The sequence below is a fragment of the Trachurus trachurus genome (genome assembly GCF_905171665.1).
Source record: "Trachurus trachurus genome assembly, chromosome: 21".
Classification (NCBI taxonomy): domain Eukaryota; kingdom Metazoa; phylum Chordata; class Actinopteri; order Carangiformes; family Carangidae; genus Trachurus; species Trachurus trachurus.
The window spans coordinates 9,672,205-9,694,092 of NC_139899.1; the positions used below are offsets into that span (position 1 = coordinate 9,672,205).

Below are 21,888 nucleotides of genomic sequence, written 5' to 3' on the forward strand. Positions count from 1 at the left end.
GGATACTCAGAGGGAGGATGAGACAAAAAGCCAGGGAGAGAACATTAAGAGAGGGAGAGCGAGACAGATAGCTGTAATTTGTAAGAGCATATGAAAGGAGGCGAAACGGGAGGGAGCGAGAGAGAAAGGGGTTAATTGCAAGAGTGAATAAAATGAAAGTCAGGGGGAGGCTGGCAATTAAAGAATTGTAGAAGAGAGGGTGAAATAAAGACAAATGTTGGGTTAATGGTGACGGTGTGTGGGGGTGGCACGAGGTGACAGCGTGAGGCAGCCAGCCGCAAGGATACGGATGATTGACTGTAAGCAGAAAAGAGAAGGGGTTAACAACAGAGTGATTGAAATGAAACAGAGAAAGAGAGAGGGAGAGAGGGAGAGGGTTGGTACGCTGAAAGCAAAAGGGTTAATCACGAGTGTAATAAATGATAAAGCCTGTAGTCTTCATGGAGCTTGGCTCTTAATTATGGAAACACAACTGCACCTGGGACCCACCGAGAATAGATGGCTACACGATAACGCATGAAATTGTGTGTGTGTGTGTGTGTGTGTTACTAATTGTTATTGTTATGAAGTCCGTGTCCTCATGGATTCATTGTGCTGATGAATTAGCTTTATGAAGTGCCTGAATGTGGGGTGTGCTAGGGATAGACTAACTAAATGGGCAGATGACTAAGCATTGGTTTATCTCATACGCCTGTGTGCTGGTCTGACAGACACAAATGCAGCATAGTATTGTAGACAAACAGAGAGAGTATATTTGAAGGTATATAATCATATAAATACATTAAAAACAATTGGTCTAAGTGTACAAGTAGTGTGAACAGAGTGATTCAAACTAATTGTCTGAAATCACAGGTTTAGTTTCTCCTTTCACAAGCTGAGTTAATGAAAGGTAGTCAACAGAATCCAAATGACCTGATAAAAATGAACTTCCTCTTATCCCAGTGATTTTACCTGCTGTGGCCTTGAACATAGAACTGATTGCTCCTGAAATTGGAGATCATAAGAAATCATTTCATTCAAAATGTAATTCTTTTTTTTTTTTGTTTAAGAACAGTGGAATCCACAGCGATAATGACAGCGTACAGATTTGTATGGATGAAAAAACAGGTAGTTTGAAAATCCCTTAAATTGAACCTCTGAAGACCTGCCAGTCTCACACTGTAGTTCATTATGATTACACCGACAGAGCATAATTTGCTGCTTGATCTAATAACTTAAAAGGCTCAAGTCAGAGCCATCTAAATCTTTGAAGGTATTATGCATTAAACTGCAGCAAGCCTTGGGCTGGTTCAAGGAAATGTGTTGAAAATCTACCTGAGAGATCATTGGCTAGTTTGAAACTTCATCTAGAGACTCGCGTGTGATCTGTATGAAGATTGTCCCTTTGAGTACACAACGGTTAGTGTTGAGACGGATTTGATTCATGGTTTTGTGAGTAGATGATACGGTCTGTTAGGAAGACTAATGTAATGACTCTGTGTTGGCTGTGAGCTTTACTCCTCACCTCAATCATAGAGATATTAGAAGGACCACATCTCATGCCAACCTTTTAAAAAGAAAAAGCTTCTCTATGGAGGTACTCTGTGAGTGTGTGTGTGTGTGTGTGTGATGACAACACACAAGCACTACGATAAATCTCTGTTGAATGCACACACATATACACACACACACACACACACACACACACAAAATGCACACAAAGCTACCAGCAGTTAGAAGAAAGATTTACATACATTGACAGAGTAATGTGCTGGGCGGTGAGAGCTTTATAAAGAGTGAACCTGTCCCTGAATGTGTGAGTGATGATAACAGGCTCATTTAATTGCCTAACCCCGACACACAAACAGGCGCACGCACACACGCACATACAAGCTCACAGATCATCAGCTCCTTGAGTAGGAGCCACATAATTTCTGTCATTCACCTTGAGGAGGTGGAGGTAAGACAGCACGATGGAGCACTGGGGGAAATGAAGTAAAAGGGTAAGAGCCAGTCAGCAGAAGAGATGAATGGAGCCGAGGCTCGGGGAAAGGTCAGAGGTGTTTGCAGTCACTGTGTCTGAGCTTTCACTTTTTACTGGACAGGAATAATATCAGGAATCATAAGGAATTTAGAAGGTGTTTATGATGATGGCAAAATGGTCTTTTGCAACGAGAACATGGGCTGAAACAATCGCATCATACTGTAGTTGTCAACAACTCAACAGTCTATTTTCTTCATTGTGAAACACTCAGTTTCTTCCAGTATCACCCCAAATTCTCATAATGCCAAGATCATACTACCTAGTCTTGGCATTTGATGGTTTAATGTTGAAGTAAATGTGGCAATAACAGCATGAAGAAAATATAATGGCCTTCAATGAGGTCTCCTTTAAAGACACATAATATAACATTTTTAGGCTGCTTTAGGGTGATGGATAGAAAAAGCTAATAGGTAGAAAAGTCATTTTTTTTGCATGGTTTCAAGTGACATGGTTGTTCTCCTTCAGCTCTGGAGCAGATAAGCTGTCTGGGGGTCAGGGGACAACCTTTCAACAATTAACCCTATAATCCCCAACATGGTCACAGATTATGGACATGTGAATGACTAAAGTTGCAATCCTTTGTGTAGAGCAGGACAAAGAACCTCCACCGAACATGTTCACAGCTTCATGTTTGAAATACAAAGGCACATGGAAATAAGGGTCTATTTATTACTAGGCATTAAAAATGAATAATGTTCAAACCCATCCTGTCCTACTCCAAAAAGGCAAGACATATATTAGTGGCAACTTCTACGGTCTATTTCTTACCTCCATGTCAATGTGAGGTGTTTGTGTGTAGCCTATTGCATTGATCCAAGGTTATGTCTGTTATCTGCTGGTTTTTAATGCTTAGCATGTTGACATGTTAATCCTGAGATGACGATGATCAAAAACACTTGTGTATACGAGTGTGTGTGTGTGTGTGTGTGTAACCTAATCAGTCACATCCAACAGACAGCAAATCCCACTTCAAACGCCTCTCAGACATCCATTGTTATGTGGAGAGCCAGTTGAATGAGATAAGATGGTGGAAAGAAAGAAAAGGATGAAGGGAATGGAGTCTGGATAAATAAGCTCAGAAGATGTGAGAGCTGTGGACTAAGGGTGAGTTTATGGCCTCAGAACTAGTATTGAAGATGTGTTGTCCAGCCACGTCTCAACTCACATGTGTTCAGTCTGTCTGAACGTTTGCGCTGGAAGGTGGAATGAAAAGCATTCCGCAAGAGGGAGAGGGGTGAAATAATATTGTAAAAAAAACAACAACAAAAAAACATTGATAATGATGCACATTTTTAAGATTAGAATTTCCACCATACCAATTGCATGATATCTTTTCTACTAAAGCACTCTAGTTGTGTTGGGAGATACAGAGTATCTTAGATCATTGACATTAGGGCTGCACAATTAATCTTATTTTCATCGTCATCACGATGTCAACATGCACAATAAACACATCACAAAAGGTCGCCTGAACCGCGATGAGTACGTTTTATTTATAGGCACCATGCCTTCACACTCACTTCACACTCATACACCTCATACCTTTTAACCTGAGCTTCACCACTAGACAAAACAAAAAAACGGCAGACTTCTGTCTGATGTGCCTGATATGCATCCACACGGCATCGACCGGCATATTTGTTCTGGCACAACTTCTCGAGTTTAGTCGAGTTATAATGTTTGGCGTTTGTTTACAGTGTGCAAGCTTTTCCACTACAGGCCTGGAATATGTACTACAGCGTGTTGAGTCGTTTTCAGAAAGACACAGGAACTGTCCAGAATACTAATACGAAGATTACTAAGCTAAAGTCTTTTCTAGTAAACTCCCCTTTGGAAAGGATTGCAAGGACAGTATGGCGGAAACAACTCAAGTCTCTTTTTTTCTTTATTGTGTATACACACACACACAATATAGGGGTGGGTATTTCCAAGGACCTCACGATACGATACGCATCACTAGGGCTGGGCGATAAAACGATAACGATATATATCGCGATATAACTTTACTCAATAGCAATATGAAACGTGGTCGATAGAAAGTCGATAGGTTTCATTCATTCATTTTTTGAAACAGCCAATGAAAACGAGAGTTGCGCCGCGCTGGACCAATGGCTGAGCCAACCAGGTTAGGTTGACACAGCACAGGAAGACAGTACACAGCACAACAACACGTGGTAATGTTTGGGCTGCTGCAGCCTGACGTCAGCAGCGGGGCATCGCCAGTAAAAAAAGAGAGAGAGAATGAGTGTTGCCTCGAAAGAAAAAATGGAGGAGAACTAGGACGAGTGACCGCGAAAAGATGTGGTACGTTATGTTTACATTAACCCCGATTGATGGAACTCTGATACAGTAGGTGTAAACAACCCTAAACTTTAACCACGGAGACACCAGACAGTCGGAGCGGGTCGAGCTCCGGCCGCCGTCACACATCAAAGGGAGCGCAGTCACGGCGTGGCCACTCTGCTGCTGCTGCTGCTGCTGCTGCTCACACTGGAGCGACTGTTGTGTTCACACTGACAGACGCACCGCAACTGTTCAACTGTGCCGACCTAAACCCTGGCCACTGGTGGAGCAAGCGCTAACCGCGGCGATTTCTCTTCCTTTTTCTTTTTCAGCCGGGTTTAGGCTGAGAATGATCGCTAATTAACGGACCACGTCAGGTCCGGGTTTTAATTTTCAGGTCCGTTTATAACAGTAGCAGCAGCAGAGAGATGGAGCAGCTCCTGTATGGGGAGTGTGGCTCTGATTTAACTCCTGTCTGATGTAATGTTAAAGAACGCCTGAACAGCAGAGTGATAATGTCTGTAAAAAGACCCAGTGCTGTTGTACTGTATATCAGCACTCATGTATGTCTCTTGTCCAATCAAATTATTTGGTTGAAACTAACTGTACATAATAGGCTACCAGTTTTATTTATCTGAAACTGTTATTAGGCTACTCATTGCTTTTATATGTTAATCATTACATCTGAAATGTTAAATTTTTGACGAAAAATAAACATTTAAATCAGAAATAACCTTCTGATATCTTCAAATCTCACTTGTGAGTATGATGGAACATTTAGGCTTGACAAAAACAGTGACTTGAGTCCTATCGTGATATATATCGATATCGACTGATATGAAAAAAATTAGCGTGATAGGATTTTTTCTCATATCGCCCAGCCCTACGCATCACGATACTTGAGTCACGATACGATATTGTGATATCCAGATTTTGCTATATTCTACGATATTCTACATAGTTCACTGAAAAATGTAAAAGGCATTATGCATCTTAAAATCCGAGTTGTATGTACATCAGATGATAGTGATAATTTATGGGACAAACTGAGTCAAAACAATGTAATTCAAATTATCCATTCCATTTTATACAAGTGCAAGTTACAACAACATATTTGCATGTACAACACACTGTCTGAGGTAGCAGTACAGTGACACCTCGCGGAGCAGAGGTGCGGAAGTCTTACTGGATTTACGTCTGAAACATGATATATTATTTGAAAAAAAAAATTGAAATTATTTTTTTAAAATCGATATTTAAATATTGAATATCGATATCGTATCGTGATATAAAGTATCACGATATATTGCCATATCAATATATTTGCCCACCCATAACACAATATCATTCACTCACTAAGATGGTTAGCCTGCCTGCTACAGCTAACGTTACACCACTTGGGGTTTTGACTAGACTAGGTTGTAAACCTGAAAACACAAACACAAAATTAACTGATAACATCATACAAATATTCATATTAAATTATTTCTTGTTTACAGTTCTATTGAACATCACTCACTGACAATGCGTACCGGTCCTGTCAATAACTCAATGAAATAGAAAAAAAAAGGCAACTGTGCCCTGTGGCAAACTGCGCATGCTCCTATAACAACAGCAACGGCTGCTGGAAAGTTCTACAGGAACCATATGTTCAATATGCACACCTGAATATTTGCTTATTTAGCGCAGGTCATATCGCCATCACCATATTGAATAGTACTACATCAAATGTAGTAGTTTCAGCTATTGTGAATGTGGCAGATAGGTGAATGTAAGAAACAGATACAACTCATTCGGCACACCTCTATGTGTCATATATTATTCCCACCCCATTGTCATCATTAAGGGTAGATGAAATATTAACTGCTCTCTCAGGCGTGAGTTTCCAAACACCCCTCGATGCTTTGAGTCCACTTCCAGTCAGCCACTCCCACATTTGTGGTTAATTTATCCACTTGGAGAAACTGAATTGGTTCACAGCAACTAATTTACTCCCTTCTTCCCAGAGGGTGGAGCCTGTGCACTTTCCCTCTGGTTAATAGGCTCTTCTGGTTTATGAGTGCTGCCTTTTAGACAGCTACTGGTGGATCATTGGGAATATGGCCTGCACAGAATGTGTCCATCTGTGCCGCTGCGTGTCTCCATAATGCTGTTCCATATGGCCAAGTGTGGTCTACACACAGCCTCAGGGAGGCGGCTGTAGATGGTTAACACTCTCTGTCTCTCTCTCTCACACACACACACACACACACACAGATATTCTTTCTCATGCACAAGCATAAATACATATATGAATTCAGGGACACAAACACACATTCACATACGCACACACACACATTTGAACGCAGACACGTACGCACACCATCTGCATGACTGAGGAAACAGAAGTTGTCATTATATTTTGGCTGTGTGGCAGACGCTGAAGTTGTCTGTCTGAAGTTCACAAAGTCACTGAACAGTTGCACGAGGCTGCTCTGCTTCTGAAACTGTTGGTGCTTTGTCTGTCTCATCTAACAGCCTTTACTGTATGTTTGTAACTTGCTCTGTCCCACTCTCTCTCTCTCTGTCTTGATGTCTGCGTGTCTCATTCTTCACAATACGTCTGTTCACCCATTCATCTCCCTCTACTCGTCTGTTTTGTCTGGATCTTCTGAGAGTTAAGGTGATTGGAGGTCAATGGAGGGTCAGCACACAAACCCACACAGACTGACACAAACATGCACACACACGAGCTTGAAACTGCTGAGCAGGTGAATTTCATTCATCCATATTCTCCGTACAGAGACAACACCATCCTGTTTATTGATCACCGCGGCAATGGATCGATCGCTGCAGAGAGGTCATAGACAGAGATGTGTGTGTGTGTGTGGGTATGGCTCACTCTGTCACTGTCCTTTTGAGTGATGGATGCCTGAGTGCTTTTATTGCAAACATTTGTCCCCACGCCTGGAAATGTGTTTTTTAATCTGCACATAAATTTGTTGTTGTTTATTTGTTTCTCTCTCTCTCTGTTTAAGAAATGGAGACATTAAAAAAAGAATTGGAGACAAAGGCAGGGGGAAAAAATGAATAAAATAGTGAGTATTGCGATTTAGAGAGTCAGCGTGGGTGTATCAGATTCATGTGTTAATCGATAAGCTCTTTGTTGCTTTGTGGGCGTATCCGATATAGAGCAAAGTGCTGGAACATGATGATTTACATCAGCTGATTTGTAAGAAACCACTACAGTTCAGAGTGGAGAAGGGAGGGGAGACGGCCGTAGACAGAAGCTGTGGAGAAAATTACAGGAGAGGAAGCGAAGGGAATAAACAGGAGCTGGGCCGAAAATGAAGCACAATGTTGATGATGAAGGAAGGAGCCAACTGAGAAGAGGATCAGGCAAGAGGAGGGGAGGGGAAACGAGTGGAAGCAAAAAGAGAGGAGGAAAAGTGAAGCCAGAGGGTAAAACGGGGCTAAGCAGGAATATTTGCTGATGAAAGATGAAAAGGCCAACTTGTACATAGCCTAGCAGAGGAGAGCTGACCTGCCTGAGGGTTCATTCAAATTCTCTTTGTGATCTGCACAATTATTTTTATGGGCGTAACACAGAAATGTGCAAGGCTTTTTAAAAATTACCTCTCAACACTAGCTTTAACAGAGAGCCTGCGCCGGCTCCAGTGACCTTATATCGCTACATTAGCAACCCTGCACTGAATTTCTTTTACTGCTGCACCACAAAGAGCATCAAAATTATGTCAGGAAACATAAAAATGACTTTTTTTTACTTTGGCATTACATCAGAAAGGTTAGAGAGGGGAATGACGGCATGATAGAAAGTGGCCCGCTACGCCTGTAAAGTGTGGCAGCATAGTTAAAAACCACTTCAGATTTATGTACAAAGAATGGAATTTAAAACATCCAGCTTACAGCTCAAGTCACGGAGCAATTTGCTTTCCATTCAGCTTTTTATCCTCCGAGCTGAGAGAAACAGACAGGTAAAGAGATAAATAATAGCCAGGCATTTATAGAACTCTGTCTTCCTCTTCCTGTGCTTCTCACAGGCAGAAAACAGTTCTTTTGTTTAGACGGGGTGAACATGGATGACACGGTAACGGACAATGATGGCTGTGGGTGGGGGTGGGGGTGGGGGTGGGGGGGGGGGCAGGTGTGTGGCAAAGGCCCCAAGATACACTCACACATGTAGTTTCTGTTGTGAATAGCTAGGTGGTGCTGTCAGTCTATACACTGTGTGCGTGTGCATGTGTGTCTGAATGTGTGTGTCAGGGAGTGATCACACCTGGTCTATTATGAACACCAGTTGCGGTAGAGAAGAAGCGTATCTGGAATTTTTACATTTATCACGCACAATTTGTTACTCTTCATCATTGGAATTAATTAATAATTGCATTTTAAAGGAACCTACCCTAAAAAAAAAAAAAAAAAAAATCTGAGGTTAAGTTGTAGAAAACCATATGTCCAGGAAAAAATACAGATAATTGTTATTTTAATTCACTATTGTACAATGGTAAATCAGATAATTCAAATAATGGAGAAAATCATGGAGAGTTACCTTCATGTGTGGCCATCTCAAACATTACATTTATTGTTAAGGCCATGGTGATAGAGTGGTAAGCATTTTGCTGACTACATTAGATGTAAGAGTATATATGCACACACACACACACACACACACACACACACACACACACACACACACACACACACACACACACACACACACACACACACACACACACACACACACACACACACACACACACACACACACACACACACACAAGCACACATATGCGCACAGACTTGAACATAATAGATTTTTTTATGGTAAGTGGTCATGAGTGGAAATCAAAGCTCAGTGGTGTACAGATAGCTTAAGCACATTTAAAGATTGTTTTCTACGAGCTGCCTCTGAGCTGTGTGTATGCTCATGCATTTGGCAGATTGTAGCATTTTATCGATCAACGCTGCACTAATCAATCAGGCCCTAATCGACCCGATTAAAAAGGGTAGGATGTGAAAAAATGGTGGTATGGTGTGTGTATGTGTGTACTGCCGCTATGTTATGCACTTAAATCCTGAACTGCTATTAATCTACCTATCTCAATTTCATGTGCTCTTTTAATTTTAATAAAAGGATAGGAACCAACTCTGCACTTCTTCACCCCCGCCCCCCCCTTCCTACGCTCGCTCCTGCACTTCAGGAGATGCTGAGCAGTGCACATATAACAGCACACACACATTGTGTTTTGTGTATCATTTGTGGCCCACTGAAATAACACTTCATATTAGTAAGTGAAGCAAGACATTCCTGATTATAATCGCCTTATGAGCTTCCTGGCTCCATAAAACCAAGTCCACAGTAGTTGCTGTTTGTGGGTTTCTCTTGTCTGGATGATATGAGCTGTGAGTTACAGTAGCTGACTGTGTGTGTCCTTTTTTTTTTTTTTGCAGTGTATGTTGATATTGATTGATGAACAGACATGTACAGACAGTGCTTCACTGACATCTCTCTCACTCTTCTGTCACCTTTGTAGCACCTACTTGGGCGGCACATGTTAAAACAATATTGTGTGTTACTTATTTACTTATTTCTATTGAATTAATTTTTACCTCATCGTCCTAAGTCCAACATGAAAATCCTCCACCCAGGTCTAATCAGCCAGAATGATTGTGTAGGGCCTAAAGCATCATACCAGTATGTTAAATGTCAGTTTGTCCCACAAGTCTTTGCTGTAACCAATTTTTAACATATCTCTGCAGCCATTGTGTATGTTTGTCAGTGTCACAATTGAGCCCAAGTGAAAAAAATAAATGTGTCTGTTAGGGGTGGAAATATTTTACTACTGTATCTCACGATTCGATCCAAAAACGATTTTCGATTCAAAACGATTTGATTCATAATGATTTCTGCTTCAGTCTATCGGTGTGCAAAGGATCGTCATGATCTACTCAAGTCTGCTTTGCAAGACAGAATGACTAAAGTGTCTTTTTCACATTTATTGAGTTTTAAACATTTATCCGTGCACTGCTTAGATGGAATTGTTGAAACTGTTGCATAAAAGCAATATCACATAGCCCTTTGTTTAAGTAACAAAATTAAAAGTGCCTCTTTATTTAAAAAAAATAGTGCAGTTAAACATGCTGCCTTTTAAATTTTAAGTAAATGGAGACTGACAGCCAGCAGATTTGTTTCATCTTTTTATTTTTTTAAATTGATTTTGGGACATTTTATATCGATTCTGAATCGTATTAAACGAGAATTGCGATTTCTTATGTGAATCGATTCTTTGGCACACCCTTAGTGTCTGTCTCTGTCAGCACCTCAGAGTTTTTTTTATTTTTGAATTCATACTCTGATGAAGATATGGTTGTGATGATTGCACCACTGAAGGCTCGAGTCAGTCAATGTTATTTGGTTCTTTTCCCCTTAGAGAATCACTCTCCTTGACCTGAGCAACACCTGATTTATCTGCACTTTGTCAGTAAATACAGGGCGACCCCTTTTGGACAGTTTGTTTGGATAATGTGATATGTCTAATATACAAGTTCTTCACAGTGTGTGGAGAAACAAACAGGGCAGTGATCACTCCAGATAAGTTGTTATAGAGCCATTTAACCCCGCACAAAGACAGACAGCACTATAGTCTCAACCTATCAGTTATAGAAAAAAAATATGAAACAGAAAACTGTAGGTAGTTTTCAGAGTTAACCATTTAATTTTACAGCAGCAGTTGACAGTGAGTGCTACCAAACTGGTCATGCGAGACACATCCTTGTAACTGTGTCTGGGTCGAAGTGTTTGATTGTGGCTTGTTGGGTCAGGCCTTTGATTGATCCCAGTTCTCAAGCCACCATAGAGGATTTATAAATAACACAGAGTGGAGTAGAGATGGAGAGAGCTGGATGATTCTATAGTTGAGAAAAAAAATGCATCATGGGTATTCTCAAGTATGTTGTAAAGATGCCTACTGCTTAGTTTCAACCTTTATACTGTTATGGTTCAGTGTCGTCTGTTGTGTCCTCTTAGCAAATTGCTTTCAAAGAAAACAAGAAATTAAATGTAGTTTTTAGGAAGGTAACGTCTCGGTTAATACAATGTCATAAATTTGTTGTACATTTTTTTTCTTGAATGAGGTATCACTGCAAAAATCAAATCTCATATGCCACAGTCTGTGTTTGGTTCATGTTGCTAAATCCCAAATTAAAGGTGTGTGTGTTTTTTTTTTTTTAGCTCAAGTATTCAATCTCACAGATGGATAAAGGAATTTCTACATGAGGTTGTCAGCAACATGATCAAAGTAAAACATGTTTTGACAGCAAGCTAAAACAAAAAAAAACACAGAGAGAAAAAACAGAAGTTTATCACCATCTTTGTCTTTCAGTCTGTCAAATTCAATGATGGGATGGATGGAGAATAACATATGCTACTGTACATATAATGGATGACGGAGCGACACACTTGTCGGTTTCTATATGCAGCTGCAAAAAAACAAAATCAAATCCCAAAGAACTATCATTTTATTTCTACAGTAAAGGATGAAAAACATGAGATATCTACTCATAAGCTTTACATTATAACACTGGTTTGATTGTAGAAAGAAATGTCTGTGGTCTAAGAGGAGTGCTGGAGTGCTGGCAGCATGTAACTGTTCATTTTGTCAAAATGGACACATCATTGCACAAGCACTTGACATGGTGACAATCTCAAGTCTCAGGTTTGCTTTTTGGACTTACTCTGACATCCCAAAAGTTTTTATAGTACACCACATCTGTCAGCCCCCCTCATTATGATCATTATTGCTCTCTTAACTTCTGTCTTTCACATTTTCTGTGGCCATTTCTCTAGTTTTCCCATCGCTTTTTACTGTGTGCAGTCTCACCTTTTTGCCTCTTCCCTCCTCCCCCTCCTCCCTCTCTCTCTTATGCTCAGGCTGTGGTGTCATTTTGTTTGGCAGGTCTTTGAGTCCCCTGTCTGAGAGAGCATAGGCAAAGTCCTCCCCTGTCTCATCTTGCTGTCTTTCTTTCCAACGCTGCTTTTTTAAAAGACTCGGCAAGGCTATGTTGAATTTGTCTTCCCATTTTTCTCCCTGTCATTCTTTCAGATGTTCTTTTTTTAGGAATCTCTTCCACCACTCTGTGTGTGTGTGTGTGTGCTTATCTGGAAGCTATTAGTCTTGTTCTGACTCTCACTAACAGACAGACTTACTGGAAGTGGATAAAAATGTTTTTTTTCTTAAATAAGTGTAGTGACACAGTTAAATCCAGGGCTTCATACCTCCCAAGCATGAATGTGACAGAGAAGTGTGTAAATGAGGGAAGGGGACAGACGAGGCAGTCGTAAGTGAGGCGGTACTGTAAGGAAATGGGAAAGGCTGTCTCAATAAAAAAAAAAAAAAAAGCTTAGGAGGCAAGTAACAGGAAGAGAATTAAAAAAAGCAACAACATAAGTTTGACTTAGCTTTTAAAGGGAAATTTGGAGCAAGACAATAAGACGTGACAGATGGAAGTGGGGAGTATGAAAGAACATGAATGTGTGACAGACTGAGGCGTTGGTTGTGCTGAATAGTTGGGGAGATGGTGAGAGAAATAGAGAGATACTGGTTCTGCTGCTATTGGTGGACAAATGAGCGCACATTTAGCATGTACTGTAATATGTACATCTACACACAAACACAATTAAAACAAATGTGTATTAGAATTAGTGAAAAACAAAAAAAAAGTACTTTAATAAATAGGTTTAATGTAAGCATGACATAATATTAACTGTATGACATGTATTCGCTGTCCTGCAGAGCTACAGTGCATAAGCAATATAGCTGCAAGTTTTGCTTTTAGCTATTAATATTAAATGTCTCAGTGATGTAACCAAAGGTAGTTCATTTGTGCATGTTGTTAAGCTAAATATTTCAGCGTGTTTTCCTCTTCTGAGTTTTTTTCAAACCCAAATGACGAAGCTTCCAGTATAAAGTCACCTCGAATGATCAGGTCGGCCTTGAAAAATAAAACCCTCTGTACCAGCCATAAGCTTTCAGTCTAAAACGTTGACGTTGCCTTTTGTTTCAGAATTGCATTTCTGTAATGTCGGCTTAATTATTTTACCTTTCCACCACAGTGCAATGACGCACAGCTCTGTGTGTACCAGTGTGAGGGCTTCCATATAGTCTGTGCTCGTCCATTGCATGCAATGTGTATGTGGGAGTAAGAGTATGTCACCCACTTGTGGCTTCCAGTTTAGCAGGAATCCTCTGGCTTTACTGGCAAAGTCCCCTTTCTTTACTCTTGACCACTATAGACACGACACACTCATGTACACACAGGTCTATTCAGCGTTTGCGTGGAGGCCCCTAGAACGCTGTGTTGACAAGCTGTGTGCTATGTTAGGCTAAACGCAGACTCAGTGCAATACTCAATAGACAGGGATTCCACTATATAACACAGTTAGAGCTAGCAGGCTGTTGCACACATGCAAAGGGGGGGAGACACGAATGGAGTCAGTTGTTAATCAGTAGACACACACTCTGTCGCAGGAATGCTGGGCTCCTTGGACGTCCTCTATAGCGTCCTCATCCACAAGGTAACGCACAGGTTGGATGCATGGACATACACAAAACCATCCACAATTCATCAGTTATAGTCTACCTTTTTATAACTGCAACTTCTTGTCAAGTTTAAATAGTTTTAATAGGGAATACGTGTTGTTCTCTGGTTGTGCTGATTAGGACCTACATCTGGTGTCCTCTGTTAACATCGTCTCCTTGACTCCTTGCATTTATGCTACCTCTAAATGTTGTTTCATGGTACAATGCAAGTAAAGGGCAGCAGTTTGCACACTGGCTGTACAGCAAATAATGGCTGATTTTTTCTCAGCGTGAGTGGAGAGTAGAAAATAGAAAACCTGCAGCGACTGTGATCCGAGTTACATAAGAATCTACATAAGAACCAAAATTCCTGCTGCTTCACTCTGATCAAATACTGTGTTCATAATGGATGAAAAGAATAAAAGTAATTGAAAAATTACAAGCTAAACTTTGTTCTCTGATTGTTTCTCTCAGCTGATGGCGGTGTATGAGGAGCAGGAAGCCCAGCAGAGGGGTGTGGCCAACACAAGCCTAGCCCCCAGCCCTGATATCTACCAATCTGAGCTCGCTGTCTTCCAGCCAATCGCAGGAGGGGAGATCGAAGTCAATTCCTCAGCGCTCAAGTCCAGTAAGTAATTTTCCATTCTGGCTGTAGACAAGTTCAACCCCAAAAATCATGGAAAAGTTTGTTTTGAAGAATTTGAAGAAGAAAGTTTTGGAAATTTACATCTCCATTTAAATCATCGTTGACTTTTGACAGCACTTCATTGTCCCATGCTTTTCATATATATGAATTATTTAACATAATTAAATACTTTATTCCCACAAAATTTGTTGTTAATAAAACACAGTAGAAGCAAGAAGATATTTCCCTCCTCTTTTCGTGATAGTCACCCAAGCCACAGTGAAATGCTCAAATGTATCAATTGGACTGACCGTGCACTTTATTAGAAAAACCCATACATCTGTTGTTTGTGTATTTATCCCATCAGCCAGTCACATGGTAGCAATGCAACTAAAAAAACAAAAAACAACAAACATTCTGATACAGGTCAGGAGCTTTTGTTAATGTTCACATAAAAAAATGAAACAAAAAACAAAACAAAACAACATGCTCTCAGGTTTAATGGACATGTGCAGTTTTTACACAGCATGGACTGATCTGTGCATGGAAACGAGAATTCAAGGTAGAATGGCCAGGCTGGTCCAAGCTGAGAAATGGCTAAAAAGTGTTTTTTTTTTTTTTACCTTTGACTACCAAAGTCTAATCAGTTTGTCCTTGAGTTGAAGGGATTCTCTTGTGAAGTTCTGGAGGTTTTATGCTCACATGACAAGTGAACGTTTCAACCCAACATTTCCCACTATTTGAAGAAATTCCCTTAAGGGGTTCCAAAGAAATTGTGTTTACTTAGCCAAAAGCCTGTATATCTGAGGTCAACATACCATTGACATTTGACTTTCGACAATCGCCAGATCAGTTCATTGTTGACGCCAAGTGGACATTTTTGTGTAAAAAACGTGTTTTGTGAGGTCACCATGTCCTTGACCTTTGACCATTTTCCACATACATGAGTCCAAGCATGTGGAATTTGAAGAACTTACTTCAAGGTATTGGTAAGTTATCATGACAATGGGATGGAGTTTTTTATCTTGATATCTCCACCTCTGCTGAGGCACAATTAAACATCAACAAGTCTACTTTTTGTGGCACAGTTTTGGCCCCTGTGCACCAGCCAGTCATGGTTTGAATCTTGAATATTATTCTCTTATTATTATTATTATATTATTATTATTCTCTCTTATTCTTAATATAAAGGAATGTTTCTAATGTTGTATGGAATTGAAGCTACAGTATCAGGAGCTGTGGCTGTTTTTAGAGGAACTGGATGCCCTACCTGGCATTAGTTAGAGCTGCCTCAGTGTCTGTATAGGAAAGGCAGTGACCTTAATATCAGTTTGGCTCTGGCATTTATCATTGTATCATAACATTTTGTCCAAATTACCACAAAGTAGTATGCCTGTGAAGATAAACCAGTCTATGTTAACTTTGGCAACCACAACTGCTCTGTGTCTGATCAAATACCAAAAGTATTCTCAGTACTTCCCCCACCACTGACTTTGGCAGGGGCTTTTTGATGACATGCTTTAGTTTCATATGCTCTAAACGCTGTTTTAAATCATGCTTAAGACTTAACAAAGAAAAAAGTCCCTTGAGAACCCGTTTACTTTTAGGTGTAACCTGTGGGTCAGTGCATGAATAGGTCAATGCCATAAGTGATGTGAACAAGAAACAGGTTCAGTGTGGCTCAGGTCTGATGAGGAGGCTGAGGGCTAAGCCAAGTTACTGAAGGATAACAATCAAGTTACCATTGTGGAGTGAGATATATGAGGTACATAAGTGTATGTTTGACATTTTATTAAAGCTTATTGTTTTTTTTTACTGTAGTTCCAAAGCCATACACTACATGCCTTGTAGACAACACTGTAGGAAGGATGTTAATTTGATACTGAGTTATATTACAGACAAAGGTCAGACTGTGATTGGCATTTTTCTGTAAGACACTGATGAAAATAAGATGAGGACAGCTGAAACGTTGGCAGCACTGTCTTTAAGATGCAGACTGAGATGGGGATGAAAAAGAATCGAGTGAGTAGGAGAAGAAAGAGGAGACAAGAAGTGTATGTGTGCCGCGACGCTGCAGAGCAAAAACTGATGTCTGGTTATTGTTACTTGGAGCAGGCCGATCAACATGACCTTTCCTTTTTCTCTTTCTGTCCTTTACTTCTTCTCTCCCCTTCTCCAACTCTCTCTTCACCTCTTCCTTTCTGTCTTACTTCAAGTCAAGTGCCTGTTCAGTACAGATACTAAGGATGTGAGTGTGAGAAGGCTTACATCTGTCACAGTTACTTGTCCAAATTTTATTTCACTTAACCCAAACAAACCATGTGGATGACGGATTGTTTGTACCTGCAATTAGACACTACTTTTGCCTTACACCTATTTTCCTTTCACTTTAATACTTCACAGATTCCACCTCCTTTATTTATGAATTGTTGACTAGAAACCTGCTTTATTGCATTCTTTGTTAGCATCAATCTAGCTGGGCGCCTGACATTTAAACATAATCAAGCGAACATGTCAAGGTTGTTTTCAAAATGTCATTAATATGTCAAATGAAGTGTGATAAAGCTCATCTATCTTTTGAAAGCTGCATTATATCAACACGTCCATTATTTACCATTATTTATTTGTCAAAATAAAGGTATTGGCATTTCTCAGTCATCTTAAGCGATGTCAAACAGATTATTGAGCTGTTGGTTAAAAAAAATCATAATCACAAGCTTTAGTAATAGGTCAAGGTCAAGGTCAAGGTCAGGTTTATTTATATAGCACCTTGAACCAAAGTGCTTTACAGTTGAAACAATTTCAAATACAGTTTAAACATCAGTATATGATGAGTATATAATAGACTGTATCTCATTTCACTTTCAGTGTATTCAGAAAAACCATGTATCTTGAAGCTTGGCTCCTGACAGTAATAACAGCATCGACATTTCAGTTTGTATGACCTTCCTTAAATTGTGAAGGGGCTTTAGCTGTATGATCCAGACACTGTTAAGGCAGGAAGTTTAGTCTGTTTTAGTATGGTCGCCTGTCAGCAGAGATTAGTGGTAATGTGTGACTGTCATGGGAGATTAGAAGTAACGGAGCTCTGGAGACTATCACTGTCAATGAGGGAAGGTCAGACTTGGGCCTCTGTTACTGTCTAATGTTTGGCCTCTCACTCTAACCACCTGTCTCTCTCTTACTCTCTTCACACCAACTGTTTTTGCAAGCGATACAAATCTAGCAGTCGAGCAGGTAGGTTAGGCATTCCCATTAGAGCCAATGATAATAAGTGATCTTGATATGTCTTACTTTAATACTTTTTTAGCAGATTTTGTAAAAAAAAAAAAGGTATTCAGACACTTATTATGCCATCAGTACAATACTGTATACCTCTGCTTAGAAGCATTACTGCAGCTAGATAGAGGGTAGTGTGCAGTGCTACAGTAAGTGATTTATAAGTGACTTTGAATATTAAAAGACCAATATGGTAAAATATATTGATCTTGGAACGCCTACAGTCATATAGATAGAACAATAGCACAGTTAGACTGGTGTTTGTCTTGATATATAGACACAGTGGAGCATTTCCCATAGTTTCTTTGATCAGCTTCTTTAATTTTTGTCTTAACCATTTTTCTGTTGAGTTTTTTAAAATATATATTTTATCTTCATTTTTATTACATCTAGCCATTGCAGTGTTTCTTTTTATTGAGCCAATTATGTTTTCCTGTCAGAGCCTTTATATATTTTTTAATCTGTCTCTTGTCTGTCTCTCATTTTTGCATCTTTTGTCCTCCATCCATTTGTCCCCCTTTCATTGCCTTTCCTTGGAAGAGATGAATTGATTAGGTTTGATGTAATCCATACGCCCCAGTCTTAAGAGCACCAAGGGTCCATTTTGTGACAATCAATATATGACCCTACAAATATCATTTGGCATGTGTTCTGAGTAGTCTACTCAACTAGCTTCCCCCCTCCCTCCCCACCACCTTACTCATTTAATTCCCAGTGGAACTATAGAAGCCAACATGACAATGTTCTTAATGTATATATATAGATTGATGGGCCCTTTGAATGGAGATGGTAGATTTGAGGATTGGGAGTGTACCACACGGATCATTATAATACCTCCAGTTATAAATGTTATTTATTTGAAGGTCTATGTGGTGTTGACTTTCACCAAAGCCCAGCAGGAGCATTGGCTATAGTGCGTTTTATCCGTCAGTGACAGACGTTAGAGACATTTCATATATTATCTTCATATGTGCTCAGAGGCAGATGAGCCACTTTTTGGACGTTTAGGTGCATGACGAGTGCATTACCTGAGGGCCCCTGAGGGGAGAGGAGCATTCATTAAGAAGCTGATATGGAAGCATGTGAGAGGTTAAATACCTTGTAGTGAACACATGGCATTGGTGCACAATCACATATCCCAAAACAACATTCAGGAATGAGCTTTACAGTAGGATGATGATGATGATGTAGCTATGCAGGTACAGTATGAACATAGATCTGTAAATGAATTCAATTGGGTTAAAGAAGTATTTGTCACATGGTTGATACTTTAGATTCATACCTGATTTTAGTTTTTCCCCACAAAGAGTTAAAAGGTATATGTAGGTGAGTCTCCATGGAGTTATTTGCCAGTCTTGGCATTTGCTCCACAATGCTAAATGTGTGTCTTCACTGGCATTTTGATGGCATTTGACTTTAAAAAAAATACAGTTTCCAACTTTTGAAGAAATCTCCTAATATAAATGGTCCTAAAATCAAGTTTTCGATGTAGTTACTTATTTAAAACCTGCAGAGGGTCTTCTATATACACGTGTTTACATCTGTGTTGCTTAAAATGCGCTCGTTCTGTAGAATCCATCACCTCTTTATCTTATTTTATGATAATCATTATGGTCTCTGTAACTTAAAGCTTAATAAACTAATAGGCTGTTTTATAGTGTTCTTGTCTGTCTTTGAAGGCACACTTTGACATGTCTTGGAGTGAAGTCACAGGTACATTTTGATGACAGGGTGGAAATTCATTTTGTCAACCTAAGAAAAAAAAACATCTCTCCTCTCTCTTTCTTCCTCATCATGCTTTGACACTCGCAAAGAAACACACACAAACTCCTGTCTGTAGTGTGGTAGCTCAGGTTCTGAATCTTGTCATCTAAAAGATTATTATTAGACATGAATTTAGCTGAACTGTGACTCCATCAAAATAGCATTAGCAATTTTAAGACAGTCGTGTGTGTGATTGTGTGTGTAAGCAGAGCAGCTACAGCCCCTTTTTTTCTCCATTCTTTTTCCTTTCTTACCTTTTTTACATTATTCTCCGACTGCCCCCCCTCCCCCCCATCTATTTTTCTTGTTCCATTAACAGTGTGATAGGAGGCAGTCACATTCAGTCCTGTTGTCAAAGAGCTGTGTTCCTGGGGAAAAGAGCTCCCCTAGAAAAATACAACAGAAATGCAAAATACAGCAGAATGAATGTTGATTACAACAGAAAAAAACATGCTAATGAAATGAAAACAAAACAAATACAATATAGTTTGTTAGATTCTGAGGTACTTACATTTTAGGTGATTCTTTCAAGTCATTTGTCTGCAGCTGAAACAGTTTGGCCAAATTCACCCTGCAGATACCTGCTATAAACAAAGGACTGGAGCAAAGTGGCTGTAGAACATCTACTGTAAACATTGTCAGTAGTTATCTAGTCCATACAGATGTTCTGTAAAATCTCTGCCTCTGCTTAAACAATCTTTCTCAGCTTGTTCTAGATGTAAAACTAAAAGTTTATAGGCAAATGCTGCAGTGACATGCTCATATGTAGTAGTTGAGACAAGAAGCACAGTAATCACTCTCAACTTTTGTGGAACTTTGTGGTGTAAATGTGTATTTGTGTTTGTGCTAGTGATGAAACAAACAAATTATCATCTCTCAGTTACTCTTAGTGTGTTTTAGTGGGAAAGGACTACCTTCACATTCTTGTTTATGTGCATCCTTGTGTTTTCTACAGACACCCCCCTGCTGGTGAGAAGTAGCAGTGACTCAGCCCTTGGTCCTCAGCTGAGTGAAACTGAACCCTCCCTCAGTGAAGACACCTCTGAGATGGTAAGACACCAAGGCAAATCAATACAAAAAGACACATGGAGGTTGAAGCACACATTGTTCCTGTGTCACTGAGGCTTCGGTGGGAGTTTAATAGAGACATGGTGACAGCAGCATGAATGACACCCAGTGGTTTTTAAATCGAAACACACACAAGTCTTGCTTATTTCTATAAGAGCTTGCAGTGTTTGTGCTCACAACATATTAAAGATTATGCTTGAAGAAAGACCAGAAGGGTCAACACAAACCTTAAGGTGTGTCCTCTGGGGCTATGAATATTTGTAGCACATTTTAAAGGGACAACGAGGAGTTTTGGAAAAGCGAAGAGTTTTCACACTACATTTATGAGCCTCTGCGCGCACCATGAAATTCTTTGACCGGCGCAAGACGGACTCATGTTTTCATTCATCAACAATTAAAGTCAGAGGTTCAAAGAGGTTCACATACCGTCGTAGTTCCGACCATAAACGGCGATTCAGCTGCGTTATTCTCATGACTCGTTGCGAAACCAAAAGTAAGGAAACGCTGGTCGGCTCGCCCAGCATCTCCACCACCACTAATAATAACAAAATAACGATAGAGACAAAACGATATATTTATCGAAAATGGAGCCATTAACAAGTGTGGGTAGCGTAGATTCATCCACATTAACGTGAGACGTTTTTATAACCAAATAGAAACTCCTCGTTGTCCCTTTAATACAGTCTCACAGATCCCAAGATGACAATGAATGACATCCTGGCTAAAAGTTGGAGGAGAACAGTTTTGGATCAACTATCCTGAGTCTGACCGACATCATTGTTCCTAGGAACTGTGTCACACACAAGACGGATCAGTTATTATGTATCTCTGTTCCCTCTGTGTGTTTTTACACTCATTTGTGAGAATGGCAATATCTCACATTATTAATAATACTGGGTGCATCCTTTATCCATATAGAGTAGTACATACTTTTGAGACACAAGTTTCTTCCACCCACTTAAAAAGTGGGAAATAACTGTTATTAGTTGCTATAGCACACAAGATTATCTACTGATTTAAGCTGCACAGTAGTGCAATAGAGTCTCGATGATTTTGCTTGAGGTAATATTTGTTTAATTTCACTTCATGTTGCATTTGTACATCAAACAATAGTTTTTAAGGGGTGTACAAACCAAATATATGTCATAACATTTATTTCCTTAGGTCTGTTTCATTATCCTTTGCAAGATATTGATCCTCAAGGACACCATGAGTTTTCCTCTAGTGCTGTTTTAATCAAATTGCCTGATTTTCATTAAATATGCTGA

General features: G+C 39.7%; 1 protein-coding gene across 4 annotated transcripts in view; it reads left to right on the forward strand.

Annotated features, from left to right (window-relative positions):
* Nucleotides 1-21,888, forward strand: part of LOC311004609 (partitioning defective 3 homolog B-like) — a 199,565-nt gene that overhangs the window by 23,173 nt on the left and 154,504 nt on the right. For all 4 annotated transcript variants that reach the window (XM_083996723.1, XM_083996724.1, XM_083996726.1 and 1 more), the window contains exons 4-5: nt 14,359-14,512; nt 20,508-20,602. In XM_083996723.1, the coding sequence (XP_083852849.1) occupies nt 14,359-14,512; nt 20,508-20,602 (249 nt within the window). The remainder of the gene's footprint in view (nt 1-14,358; nt 14,513-20,507; nt 20,603-21,888) is intronic.